A 12,443-nucleotide genomic window follows, 5' to 3' on the forward strand; every position below is an offset into this window, starting at 1 on the left:
TCATTATCTTCTCCGTAAATGAGAAAGGCCCTATTTATCATCGTTCCCTTTAATCGGTGGCACTAGTTTGTGTGGTTCAAAACTGTTTTTCCTGTTTTACCTGAATAGTTACTTCTCTTAAAATACCTAGTGCCATAATCTCTTTGTTATTGTTGTTTTCATAAGAATAGCAGGAAATTATCTCTTTATAGAAATATCCCAGCTATGAAGCTTTGAAAAATCCCTAATTAATTGATGGGTCTAGGTATTGATCATTAATAGCTGCTAACATTGCAAATAGTGAGAAAACTGGACACTGTGTGCCTCCAGATAGATCACACAACACCTATGAAATGGTCTTTCCAAAAAAGATAAATAGAAAGTCTGAATTGGATCAGGCCTCTGATTATAACTTTTAAAAAATAGAAATGTCAATTTTATGAAAAATAAAGAGATTAACACGTTTTAATGTGTTATGGGGATACAGTCAAAAAGCCCAGACTGCAGGAGACTCAACGGGATAAGCAACACATTTGCACCAATAAATTAATTTTTTAAAAAATGTCAGGGGGCAAGGAAGAGGGAAATCTAGAGATGAAAATAGACTTTAGGAGGTCTATCAACCCATGGCAATGGTAGAATCTTTTTTCAATCTTGATTCAAGCAACTGTAAAATACATTATATAATATTTATGAATCATTTAGAAATTTGAGCATTAACTGAAGATTTATGATGCTACAGAATTATAGTTAGATAATTTTATTATATTCATGTTTCTGAAAAAGGAGTCTATCTTTTATAGATAATAGTGAAATATTTATGTATGAAACAATATAATATCTGAGGTTTTCTATGAAAAAATATGAGAAGTTGGGAGAGTGGGCAGGGGTAGAGATGAAACAAGATTGACCACAGGTTGATAGTTGATGACCCTGGGTGATAGGTATATATGGTGGTTCATTTTACTACTTGGTGAATATAATACACAGTTGAAAAAAAATGGCAGAACTATGGTTCTACCACAGATTGAGTATTTTGATGATATGACATAAGGATAGAGTCTTCACTGAGTTTATAAAAAGCTACAGGCTTCCTGTTCACTGGTCAATTTATATAGTCACTATGGGCTGGATTAAGATTCTGACACGGGGACCAAGCTAATGGATTCTTTTGTGACAGGCAGGAAAAAAAAATGTGATTTAGGATGGTGTTTCTGCAAACTGCAATTTAAAAGAAAAAAGGAAACACAGGAGCTTTTATATTGCTATTTTCTTCAAAAAAAAGATTTACATTTTCATCTTATTCAGAGACAATTTACTCAATGTCAATCAGCCTGAGCAGCCAAACGGAGCATCACGATATTATTTTTTCTTCAGGGAAAAAAGAAAAAGAGTAGTGCCACTCAAATAAATTACAGCAGAAACTTATGAATGACAAGGAGTTATGCTTCAGTTCCAAATTTTAGACATCTAAATATGCCCCAAGGAAGGTAACATTAAAAACTAAGCATTTTGTCTACTCAAAATGTATTAATTTATTGTGACAGGTATAGATATTCCCAACAAAATTCCAAAGTATATTAGAAATGATACCTGAGGTTTTTTTTTCCAGTAATAGTATGACATGGAACCTTACTATTCTCTGCATTTTAATAATATTCATAGATTTGTAGAATGAGAAGATTGTCTATTGAGTGAATTGTGATGTTTCTTGTTTAGAGCTATGCAGTCTGGTTTCTATACAAATTTCCTAAACTGATATTTATACGCAGAAAATCTAATTTGTCTTAAGTTCACCTTGCATGCACTTAGTTTTTTTTTTTTTTTAAGAATGAACTATATATTTTAGAACATTTTAGGTTCACAGAAAAATTGAGTGGAAAGTACAGACTTCCCTTTACCTCATGCCCCACATACCTCACTATTGACATCCCATACCAGAATGGTACATTTGTTAAAACCTACATTGACACATCACTATCACCCCAAGTCCATGGTTTACATTAGGGTTCACTCTTGGTGGTGTACATTCTATTGGTTTGGACAAATGTATAATGACATATATCCACCATTGTGGTATCATACAGAATGGTTTCACTGCCCCCCAAATCCTCTGTGTTCTGCCTATAAATCCCTTCCTCCCCTCAACCCCCGGAAACCAATAATCTTTTTACTGTCTCCATAGTTTTGCCTTTTCCAGAATGTCATGTGATTGGAATCATACAGTATGTAGCCTTTTCAGTTGGGCTTCTTTCACTTAGTAATACACATTTAAGTTTCCTCCATGTCTTTTTCTGACTTGATAGCTTATTTCTTTTTAGCACTGAATAATATTCCATTGTCTACATGTAACACAGTTTATTCATCCATCTACTGAAGGACATCTTGATTGCTTGCAAGTTTTGGCAAGCATGAATAGAGCTTCTATAGAAAAAAATCTGTATGCAGGTTTTTGTCTGGACATTATTTTTCAGTTCATTTGGGTAAACGCCAAACAGTGCAAGTGCTGGATTGTGTGGTTAAGAGTATGTTTACTTTCGCAAGAAACTGCCAAACTGTCTTTGAAAGTGTCCATACTGTTCTGCATTCTCACTATCAGTGTATGATTGTTTCTGTTGCTCCATATCCTAGACAGCATTTGGTGTTGTCAGTGATTTGTGTTTTGGTCATTCTAATAAATGTGTAGCAGTATTTCATTTCAGTGTCTTGATGACATATGATGTTGAACGTATTTTCATATGCTTACTTTCCATCTATATATCTTCTTTGTTTAAGATCTTTTGTCCGTTTTAAAATTGGGTTCTTCATTTACTTATTGTTGAGTTTTAAGAGTTCTCTGTATATTTTGGATAACAGTCCTTTATCAAATGTGGTTTCTACAAGTATTTTCTCCCAGTCTGTGGCTTGTCATCTCATTCTCTCCACATTGTCTTTCTCAGAGTATAAAATTTAATGAAGTTTTAGTTTTAATGAAGTCCAGTTCATCAGTTATTTCTTTCATGGATTTGCCTTTGGTAGTGTGTCTAAAAATCATCACCATATCCAAGGTCATGTAGGTTTTCTATTACCAATAGAAATCCTCTAGGAATTATCCTCTAGGAATGTGACAGCTTTATGTTCTACATGTAGGTCTATGATTCATTTTCAGTTAATTTTGTGAAAGGTGTAAGCTCTGTGTCTAGATTTTTTTTTTTTGCATGTGAATATTTGATTGTCCAAGCACCATTTGTCAAAAAGACTATATTTTTTCGCATTGTATTGCTTTTGCTTCTTTATCAAAAACCAGTAAACTATTTTGTATCAGTCTATTTCTGGATTCTTTAGTCTGTTGTATTATTTATTTGCTTTTTTTTTTTTTTTTTTTTGCCAAAACCACATTGATTACCTGCAGACTTATAGTAAGTCTTGAAGTCAGGTAGTGTCAGTCCTCTGATTTTATTATTCTCCTTCAATACTGAGTTGGCTATCCTCTGTCTTTTGCCTCTCCATATAAGCTTTAGAATCAGTTTGTCAGTATCCACAAAATAGCTTGCCAGTTTTTTGATTGAGATAGCATTGAATCAATAGGTCAGTTTGTGTAGAACTGACATCTTGACAATATTGAGTCTTTCTATCCATGAACATGGAATCTCTCTATTTAGTACTTCTTTGATTTCTTTCATTAAAGTTTATAGTTTTCCTCATACAGATCTTGTACATATCATTAGATTTGTACCTGAGAATTTCATTTTGGAGGTGCTAATGTAAATGATAATATACTTTAATTTTAAATTCCCCTTTTCATTGCTGATATACAGAAAAGCAATTGATTTTTGTACATCAATCTTGTATCCTGCTATCTTGCAATAATTGCTTATTAGTTACAGGAATTTTTTATTGATTTTTTAAAATTTTCTATGTAGACGATCATGTCATGTGTGAACAAAATTTTGTTTCTTTTCAATCTGTATACCTTTATTTGCTCTTCTTGTTTTATTGCATTTGCTAGGACTTCTAGTATGATGTTTAAAAGAAGTGTTGATCAGGGACATCCTTGCCTTAAGGCCTGATCTTAGTGGGAAAGCTTCTAGTTTCTCACCATTAAGTATGATATCTGTGGGTCTACTGTAGATGTTCTTTATCAAGTTGGGGAAATTCTCCTCTACTCCTTGTTTGCTAATAGCTTTTAACATGAATGGGTGTTGAATTTTATAAAATGCTTTTTCTGCATCTATTGATATGATCATGTGATTTTTCTTTTTTAGCCTGTTGATGTGATAGGTAACACTAGTAGATTTTGGAATGTTGAACTAGCCTTGCATACTTGGGATAAATCTCACTTACTTGTGGTGTATAATTCTCTTTATACTTTGTTGGATTCAATTAGTTAATATTTTGTTGAAGATTTTTGTGTCTATGTTCATGAGAAATATTGATCTGTAGTTTTCTTTTCTTGTAATATCTTTGTATGACTTTGGTATTAGGCTCATGCTAGCATTATAGAATGAGTTATGAAGTAGTCTCTCTGCTTCTGTCTTCTGGAAGAGATTATAAAGAACTGGTATAATATTTGGTAGAATTGACCAGTTAAACCCATGTGGGCCTAATGCTTTCTGTTTTGGAAGGTTATGATTTATTGGTTCAATTTCTTTAATAGATATAGACATATTCAGATAGTCTAGATCTTCTTGTGTGAATTTTGATAGATTGTGTCTTTAAATTATTGTTCTGTTTCATATAGGTTATCAAATTTGTGGCTATAGAGTTATTCTTAATATTCTATTATTATCTTTTTAATGTCCATAGATCTGTAGTGATATCCTCTTTTTCATTTATGATATTAATTTGTGTCTTCTCTCTTTCTTCTTAGTGAGCCTAGCTAGAGGCTTTTCAATTTCATCGATCTTTTCAAAGAACCAGCTTTTGGTTTCATTAATTTTCTCTACTGATTTCCTGTTTTCAATTTCATTGATTTCTGCTCTAATTCTCATTTCTTTTTTTCTATCTACTTTGAATTTAATTTGCTCTTCTTTTTCCAGTTTCCTAAGACGGAAGCTTAGATGATTAATTTTAGAGATTTCTTCTTTTCTAATACATGCATTCAGTGCTATAAATTTCTTTCTCTGCATCTCACGAATTTTGATAAATCACATTCTCATATTCATTTAATTTAAAATATTTAAAAATTTCTCTTGAGAATTCTTCTTTGACTCATGTGTTATTTAAAAGTGCACTGCTTGATCTCCAAGTATTTTGGAATTTTCCAGCTATCTTTCCATTATCGATTTCTAGTTTAATTTCATTGTCATCTGAGAGCAGACATTGTATGATTTCTATTTTTTTTAAATTTGTTAAGGTGTGTATTACAGCACAGAATGTCATCTGTTTTAGTAAATGTTCCATTTGAGTTTGAGAAGAATGTGTACTCTATTGTTGTTGGATGAAGTAGTCTATAGATGTCAATCATATCCAGTTGATTGATGCTGCTGTTGAGTTCAGCTTTATCCTTACTGATTTTCTGTCTGCTGGATCTGTCCATTCTTGATACAGGGGTGTTAAAGTCTCCAACTATAATAGTAGATTCATCTGTTTCTCCTTGCAGTTCTATGCATTTTTCCCTCATGTATTTTACCTCTCTGTTATTAGGTGCATAAACATTAAGGATTGTTATGTCTTCTTAGAGTACTGATTCCTTTATCTTTATGTCATGTCCCTTTATATCCATGGAAACATTTCTTGTACTGAAGTCTACTCTATGTCATGTTAATATAGCTATTCTTGCTTTCTTTTGATTAATGTTAGCATGGTATGTCTTTCTCCATCACTTTACTTTTAATCTATATGTCTTTATATTTAAAGTGGGTTTCTTGTAGATAACATATAGTTGGGTCCTGTTTATTGAACCACTCTGAAAATCTCTGTCTTTTAATTGATATATATACAGTCTTTTGACTAATTATTGCTATGTATTTTATATATTATTATCATTATTATAATATTATAGTAATAATTATCTATCCTCAGGAAAGAGCCTGAAGCTCCTAACCCATTTCCCCCAGATACAAATTTAGTGGCAACCTACTGCCTATTGTTTAATGGGGTAGCCCTGATTGATATTCACAGGCAAGAAAGAGACCAATGCATCCAAACAGGGGCTCACACTGAGGTAAAGGGATGTTGGATCTAGGTTGGTGACTAAGATTAACACAGGGCCTAAAATTTGTTCCACAGGGCCTGGTTCTAGTGTTGATTGTGGCTGAAGCCATTAGCTTCTCTGGAACTGACTAACTGGCATGGCTTCACGCATTAGGATCCAGAGCTGAGCTTCATCCAGAAGGGTGAACTAATAGAGCTGTAACTCTGAAATCCTGGCTAAGGTACCACAGACATCCATGGAGGAGACAGGCTAGCAAGGTAACCGTTCAGTATTCCGCAGCAAAGTCACGTGGCAGTGACTGAGGACTGATTAGTTTTGCTCAAATGTGCCAATTTACCGTGCTTTGAAGTCTAACAGACTATTCTGGGACTGAGCAAGCCCCCGAGATTCTTGGACAATGAGGGCAGTTGGGGAAGAGACTTTAGGAGGGAGAAATTGGACATCCTGCTAATAAAGGCATGTGTGGTCTTGAGCATTGAATTTATAGCTTGAACCTGTCAAGTGACTCATATGGATTATACTTTTTTAAATGACCAGTCATATATCATCCCCTGAGAGCCTGTGGTAATTGTTTTAGTTGATTTAGGCATTAAGAAAACATTAAGAAAGAATCAAAGGAGGTGGACTGTGAGGTGGAAGGAATTTTGGGCAAAGAAAACAGGCGGGAGAAGTGGTGTCACAGTCCCCTCTACTCACGGGGCTGACGGGCGTTCCAGTGTGTGTACTGCACGGGCTCCGACTTCTGTCCTGCTGTCTTCCAAGTGTATTCTCCTGTGTCATTTTGGTCTTGAAGAGCTATCCAAAAATAAGTGTCCTTTGTTTTTACCACACTACTGATCAAACTGGTGATGAAAGCCTGTTCAAACCTTAAGAAGGGAAAAAGGAAATGATTATAGTAAGTTTCTGGGCAATTAAAAAATGTCATTAAAACATAACGAGGTGCACAGAATGGCACCAGAGTATGCACTTTTCGTGAATTCTTGAGAACATGGAGCAGCAAAATACTCAAAGACCTTGAAGATTACTCACAAGTGCTAAATGCCAGTGCAGTTCCCAGAAATATATAAGTGAGGAGAATTTGATTCTCAAAGCTGGGGCTTGATTCTTTCGAGGAGTAGAGTCCAGCTCCAGTTTTGGACTGTAGGCAGTGAAGTCCAGAAAGCTAGCAATACATTTCTTGGAGTAACACATGCCCTATTTTGTAGTTAGACCACACAGCACACACCATGCCGTAATGTACGTGCGGTGGGGAGTTGACAGTGGGAAAGAGGAGAGATATTATGCTTTTCTGAATGAGCATCTGCCAGCAGAGTCCACATGCACCCCCTCTCCCTGCCAACACCACACTTGCCTGGTGAGAATGGCACAGAGATTGGAGTAGCAATTTTATGTCTCCCAAATCAGTTTGTTCACAGGCACATAGAGTCACTGGTTATTCAGATGTGCATATTCATTGAAGATAAATATAAAACCCGAGAAAGTTATCTGAAGAACCACACCCACTTTATTTCCCAAACAGCTGAATGAATTCATTGATTGGTGGCAGTGCTCCCTTCACAACATGAATGCATTGAAAGCAGAATCTAGAAAACGTGGGTATATGCTTCCCCATGAACACCTAACAGAAAGATGTATGAAAATTTAACTAGCATTGAAATCTTAAGCTAAGTTGGAAACAGTCTTGAAAAATTTAGTTTCAATACATATTAAGTTTTGAAGAAACACCTTTCAAACAGTGGTGAATTTTGGCCAGACCTGCTGAGTCACTGAGAAAGGAAAGGCCTTATTAAAATTACCTGGGAAACCCAAGGAGAAAGCAAATTAGAATTTTTCATCCAAGTTTAGATTTTTTTTCATTGCCATGCATCCTGGACTTCCTAAGGGAACCTAAAGTAACGGGGTCATTCAAGAATAGAGGAGTCTCAAAGGAAACAGGGGAGGAAATAAAACCCCAAAAAACAAAAAGAGGCAAACTTTTTAACTGCCTTATGAACATCACAAGCAACAGTTAGTGATATTAGGCATCCAGGGACTAATCTTGGCAGAACATATGCTTTAGTAAATATTTTCTGCAGATACTTTATTAATAATCCAAATAGCACACTCTGAAACTAGGAAAGTTCTTTTAAACCAGACTGCAGTGGCAGAACTTTATGGAACTATGCTTCAAAAGGAAGGTATATAAAGCTAAACACTGTCCAGATGCTGCTGTGCTTTTCCTTACACTTCCACTGATTTGTGCTCTCGCAGCATGGGATCCTCTTTTCCTTCTCGCCTCTGAGGCAGAGTAGCATCATTATCACGCCCACCTGGTGCCTGAAACTGCAATGCTAGGAGGTCAGCAAGGGTCTGCACTGTGGAGGCTGTGGCCAGGATCACCATTCACAGTGCTGGTTCTAAACCCAGGGGACATGGCTGGCTCTTCCATTACCTTGCACTATGGCATTTATTGGATAATGGAGAGAGAATGTTGTCTGTCAGCCTGGCCTCTGGTATCATTATTCATGACAACATTTTGCTTTTGTCCCCTGTTGGTTTTAGATTGATTTAGTCTACTCTGATTGTCTATTTTATAACTATTTATCATTGCTTAAAACGATACAAACCTGCTTTTTTGAATTGGCAAGTGTATCTTTTAAGCAGTTGCATATAATACTCATACATTAAATCCTATAAACTTCAAATAAAAACAGGACTAGTTTTTCTGGTCAAGTTTAGAAGATGGCATTGTTAATAAAGAAATTCAGCAACTGTATCTTTCCTCTAAGCCATATACTTTAAGAAAGTAACTCTGGATAACAGCATGCAATCTCTTGAGTGTTTGTTTCCAACTGACTCCAACAATTGAACACTTTATATCCTTATTAACTCACTATTTGGTTTCAAACACTAAAAGTGTTGTGAAAACTCTGGCTTATGGTAATACAGGAGATGACCTTTTAAAGTCTTTTTTGGCCCTGTGTTTCAGAATTCTTTGTTTGAGAATATTCCAGAGTTTCATATATGGACTTTTTGTCTGGTTTCACTGAGATTGCATAATTCAAATGTTGTTATAGTTTAAGAAACAAAAATAACCACACGTATATATTTTATATATTTTTTTGAACCAGGATAATGTGTTATTTCTAAGGAATTCAGTAAAATAAAAATTGTTATTCTTTAGAAGAACAAATGATAAAATATTTTGCTTTTGTGTACCTACTTATAAAATAAGATTTTGTAGGAGATTAATTCTTAAAATCAGAAAAAAAAATTTCCCATCAACTGTTTAAAAAAGTTAAGAAGTCAAATATGTATTCTCAGTGTAAACAAGAAAAATATATCTTGAACTTCCACCAGTTTGAGGAGAAACTATTGCTGATGGTGCTAAACATTAAATTTTAATTTCAAAGATGCAATTTGAAGACAACAATACATATTTTTAGCATACATTGACATTTTTTCATTTCAAAATATGTGCATTTCAAAAATGCACACTTCAAAAAAGCTATTTTATACTTAAATATCTAATTGAATATTATATTTCTTCATCAGTTTAGCCATTGAGATATGCACATAAATAACACAGTACTCAGCAGAAAGCAGTATTTAATGATTGTGTTTGTAGTATGTAAAACAAAAGACTGAAAAAAATAATGCATTGGAAGCAGCTTAACTAGAGAGCCATTTCAATTAAAAAAAAATATATATATATGTAATAATCTGGTTAGGAGGGACTCAGCTTTGAGCTGAGTAATTGCAATTGCATTTCTCCCAATAAAACATTTTTTAACATTTTTGATGCCATTTTCAAATAAATAATTCTATTGCTGAACTAGTACAAACACGATAAATTTCTTTCTCTTTCTTTGAAATAAAGAATGGCAATAGAATATAAGTAGTTTTCGAATGGGAGACACGCATCATGATTGCTATTGTGAGAAGTTTCTGGCGGCATTCCCCAAGAACTAAAAATGTTAAGTTTTTGAATATTGTTTATTTCAAAAGACAAGAAGAAAAATATAGAATTAGAAAATACGCCTAATATATACACAAAAAATAAACCTAGGAGAGCAGAAGGGGGGACGAGTGAAAGTGAGGGGACACTTTCACTTTTTAGTTGATATTCTTCTGGCTTGCTTGAATTTATACCAATGAGAATGTTTCTACTGCATAATTTAAAAGGGTAATCAAAATGTGTTTTTAAAAAGAAAGTTACCTGCATTCTATAAAACAAAGAAACAAACAAAAAGCCCAAACCAACCTGTCAGAATTAATAAATGAATTCAGCAAATTGCTGGATAAAAATCAACACACAAAAATCAGTTGCATTTCTATATACTAAAAATGAACAATATGAAAAGAAAAACAATTTCATTTACAGTAGCATCAAAAAGAATAAAGTACTTGGGAATAAACTTGACCAAGGAGGCAAAAGACTTATTATACATTAAAAACTACAAAACATTGCTGAAAGAAATTAAACAAGACACAAACAAATGGAAAGATGTCCCATGTTCATGGATTGAAAGACTTATTGTTAAAAATGTCCATACTACCCAAAGTGATCTACAAATTGAATGCAATCCCTGTCAAAATCCCAATAATAGTTTTTTTGCAGAAATAGAAAAATCCATCTTAAAATTCATATGGAATTGCAAGAGATCCTGAATAGCAAAACAAATATGAAAAAGAAGAATAAAGTTGGAGGTCTCATACTTCTTGATTTCAAAACTTACTAAAAAGTACAGTAATCAAAACAGTGTGATATTGGCATAAAAACAGACATATAAACCAGTGGGTTAGGATAGAGAATCCAGAAATAAACCCTTGCATATATGGTCAAGTGATTTTCCACAAGGGTGCCAAGACTGTTTAATGAGGAAAGGACAGTCTTCTCAACAATAATGTTGGGAAAACTTCATATCTACCTACAAAAGAATGCAGTTGGACTCTGACCCTATACCATTTACAAAACTAACTCGAAGCGGATCAAAGACCTAAACCTATGAGCTAGAACTATAAAACACTTTAGAAGAAAACACAGGGGAAATTTTTCATGACACTGAATGTGGCAGTGATTTCTTGGATAAGACACCAAAAACACAGGCAACAAAATAAGACAGGCTAAACTGCACTTAATCAAAATTAAAAACTTTTGTGCATCAAAGGACACTAGTCAATAGAGTGAAAAGGCAACCCACAGAATAGGAGAAAGCATTTGCAAATTATGTCTCTGATATCCAATTAATATCCAGAATGTATAAAGAACTACAACTCAATGACAGAGAACACTCCAATTCAGAAATGGGTAAAAGACTTGAATAGACATTTCTCCAAAGGAGACATAGAGATGCCAATAAGCACGTGAAAAGATGCTCATCATCACTAATCATCAAAACCACAGTGCAAATCAAAACCACAGTGAGATACCACCTCATACCCATTAGGATAGCTATTATGTAAATACTGAAAATAACAAGTATTGGCCAGGATGTGGAAGAATTGGAACCCTTGTGCACTGCTGGTTGGAATGTAAAATGGTGCAGCTGCTATGGAAGACAGTATGGCTGTTCCTCCAAAATTAAAAATAGAATTATTTATATGATCCAGAAATTTCACTTCTGGATATATTACGCAAAATAACTGATAGCAGGGACATGAAAAATATTTGTACATTCATATTTATAGCAGCATTATACACAATAGCCAAAAGGTAGAAGCATCTCATGTCTACCAATGGATGAATCAATAAACAAAATGTAGTATGTACATATTATGGAATATTATTCAGCCTTAAAAGAGAAGGAAATTCCTGCACATGCTACAACATGGATTAACCTGGAGAACATTAGGCTAAGTGAAATAAACCAGGCACAATAGGACAATGACTGTATGATTCCAGTTATGAGGTAATGAGAGTAGCCAGCTTCATACAGATAGAAGGTAGAATGGTGGGTGACAAAGGCTGGAGGCAGGGGAAATGGGGAATTAGTGTTTAATGGATATAGAATTTTAGATTGGGAAGATGAAAAATGTTCTGGAGATGGATGGTGGTGATGGTTGTACAATCATATGAATGTACTTAATGCCACTTATAAGGGTTAAAATGATAAGTTTTATGTTGTGTATATTTTAGCACCATAAAAAAAAGTTAACTGCAAAAGTCTTTGGGGCATATGGTGGGTGCAAGAAAATGGCAGAGCTGTAAAAATATTTGAAAATAATGCATGTTTAAACTTAGGAGAAAATGAGATATTGCAGCATTTCTCACTTTCGGCAAATTTCTCAAAATCAAATATCATTTTAATTATTTTGTACCAAATATTCCATGGCTGATTGATTCGAG

General features: G+C 34.2%; 1 protein-coding gene across 3 annotated transcripts in view; it reads right to left on the bottom strand.

Moving 5' to 3' along the window:
- PLA2R1 (phospholipase A2 receptor 1) overlaps positions 1–12,443 on the bottom strand; it is a 104,164-nt gene that overhangs the window by 46,086 nt on the left and 45,635 nt on the right. For all 3 annotated transcript variants that reach the window (XR_012507000.1, XM_074363767.1, XM_074363766.1), the window contains exon 11: positions 6,812–6,981. Coding sequence is in view for 2 of the 3 variants with exons in the window: in XM_074363767.1 (XP_074219868.1) it covers positions 6,812–6,981 (170 nt within the window). In the remaining variant the exon portion in view is untranslated. The remainder of the gene's footprint in view (positions 1–6,811; positions 6,982–12,443) is intronic.

Source organism: Camelus bactrianus, chromosome 5 (genome assembly GCF_048773025.1).
Source record: "Camelus bactrianus isolate YW-2024 breed Bactrian camel chromosome 5, ASM4877302v1, whole genome shotgun sequence".
In the NCBI taxonomy this organism is placed as follows: domain Eukaryota; kingdom Metazoa; phylum Chordata; class Mammalia; order Artiodactyla; family Camelidae; genus Camelus; species Camelus bactrianus.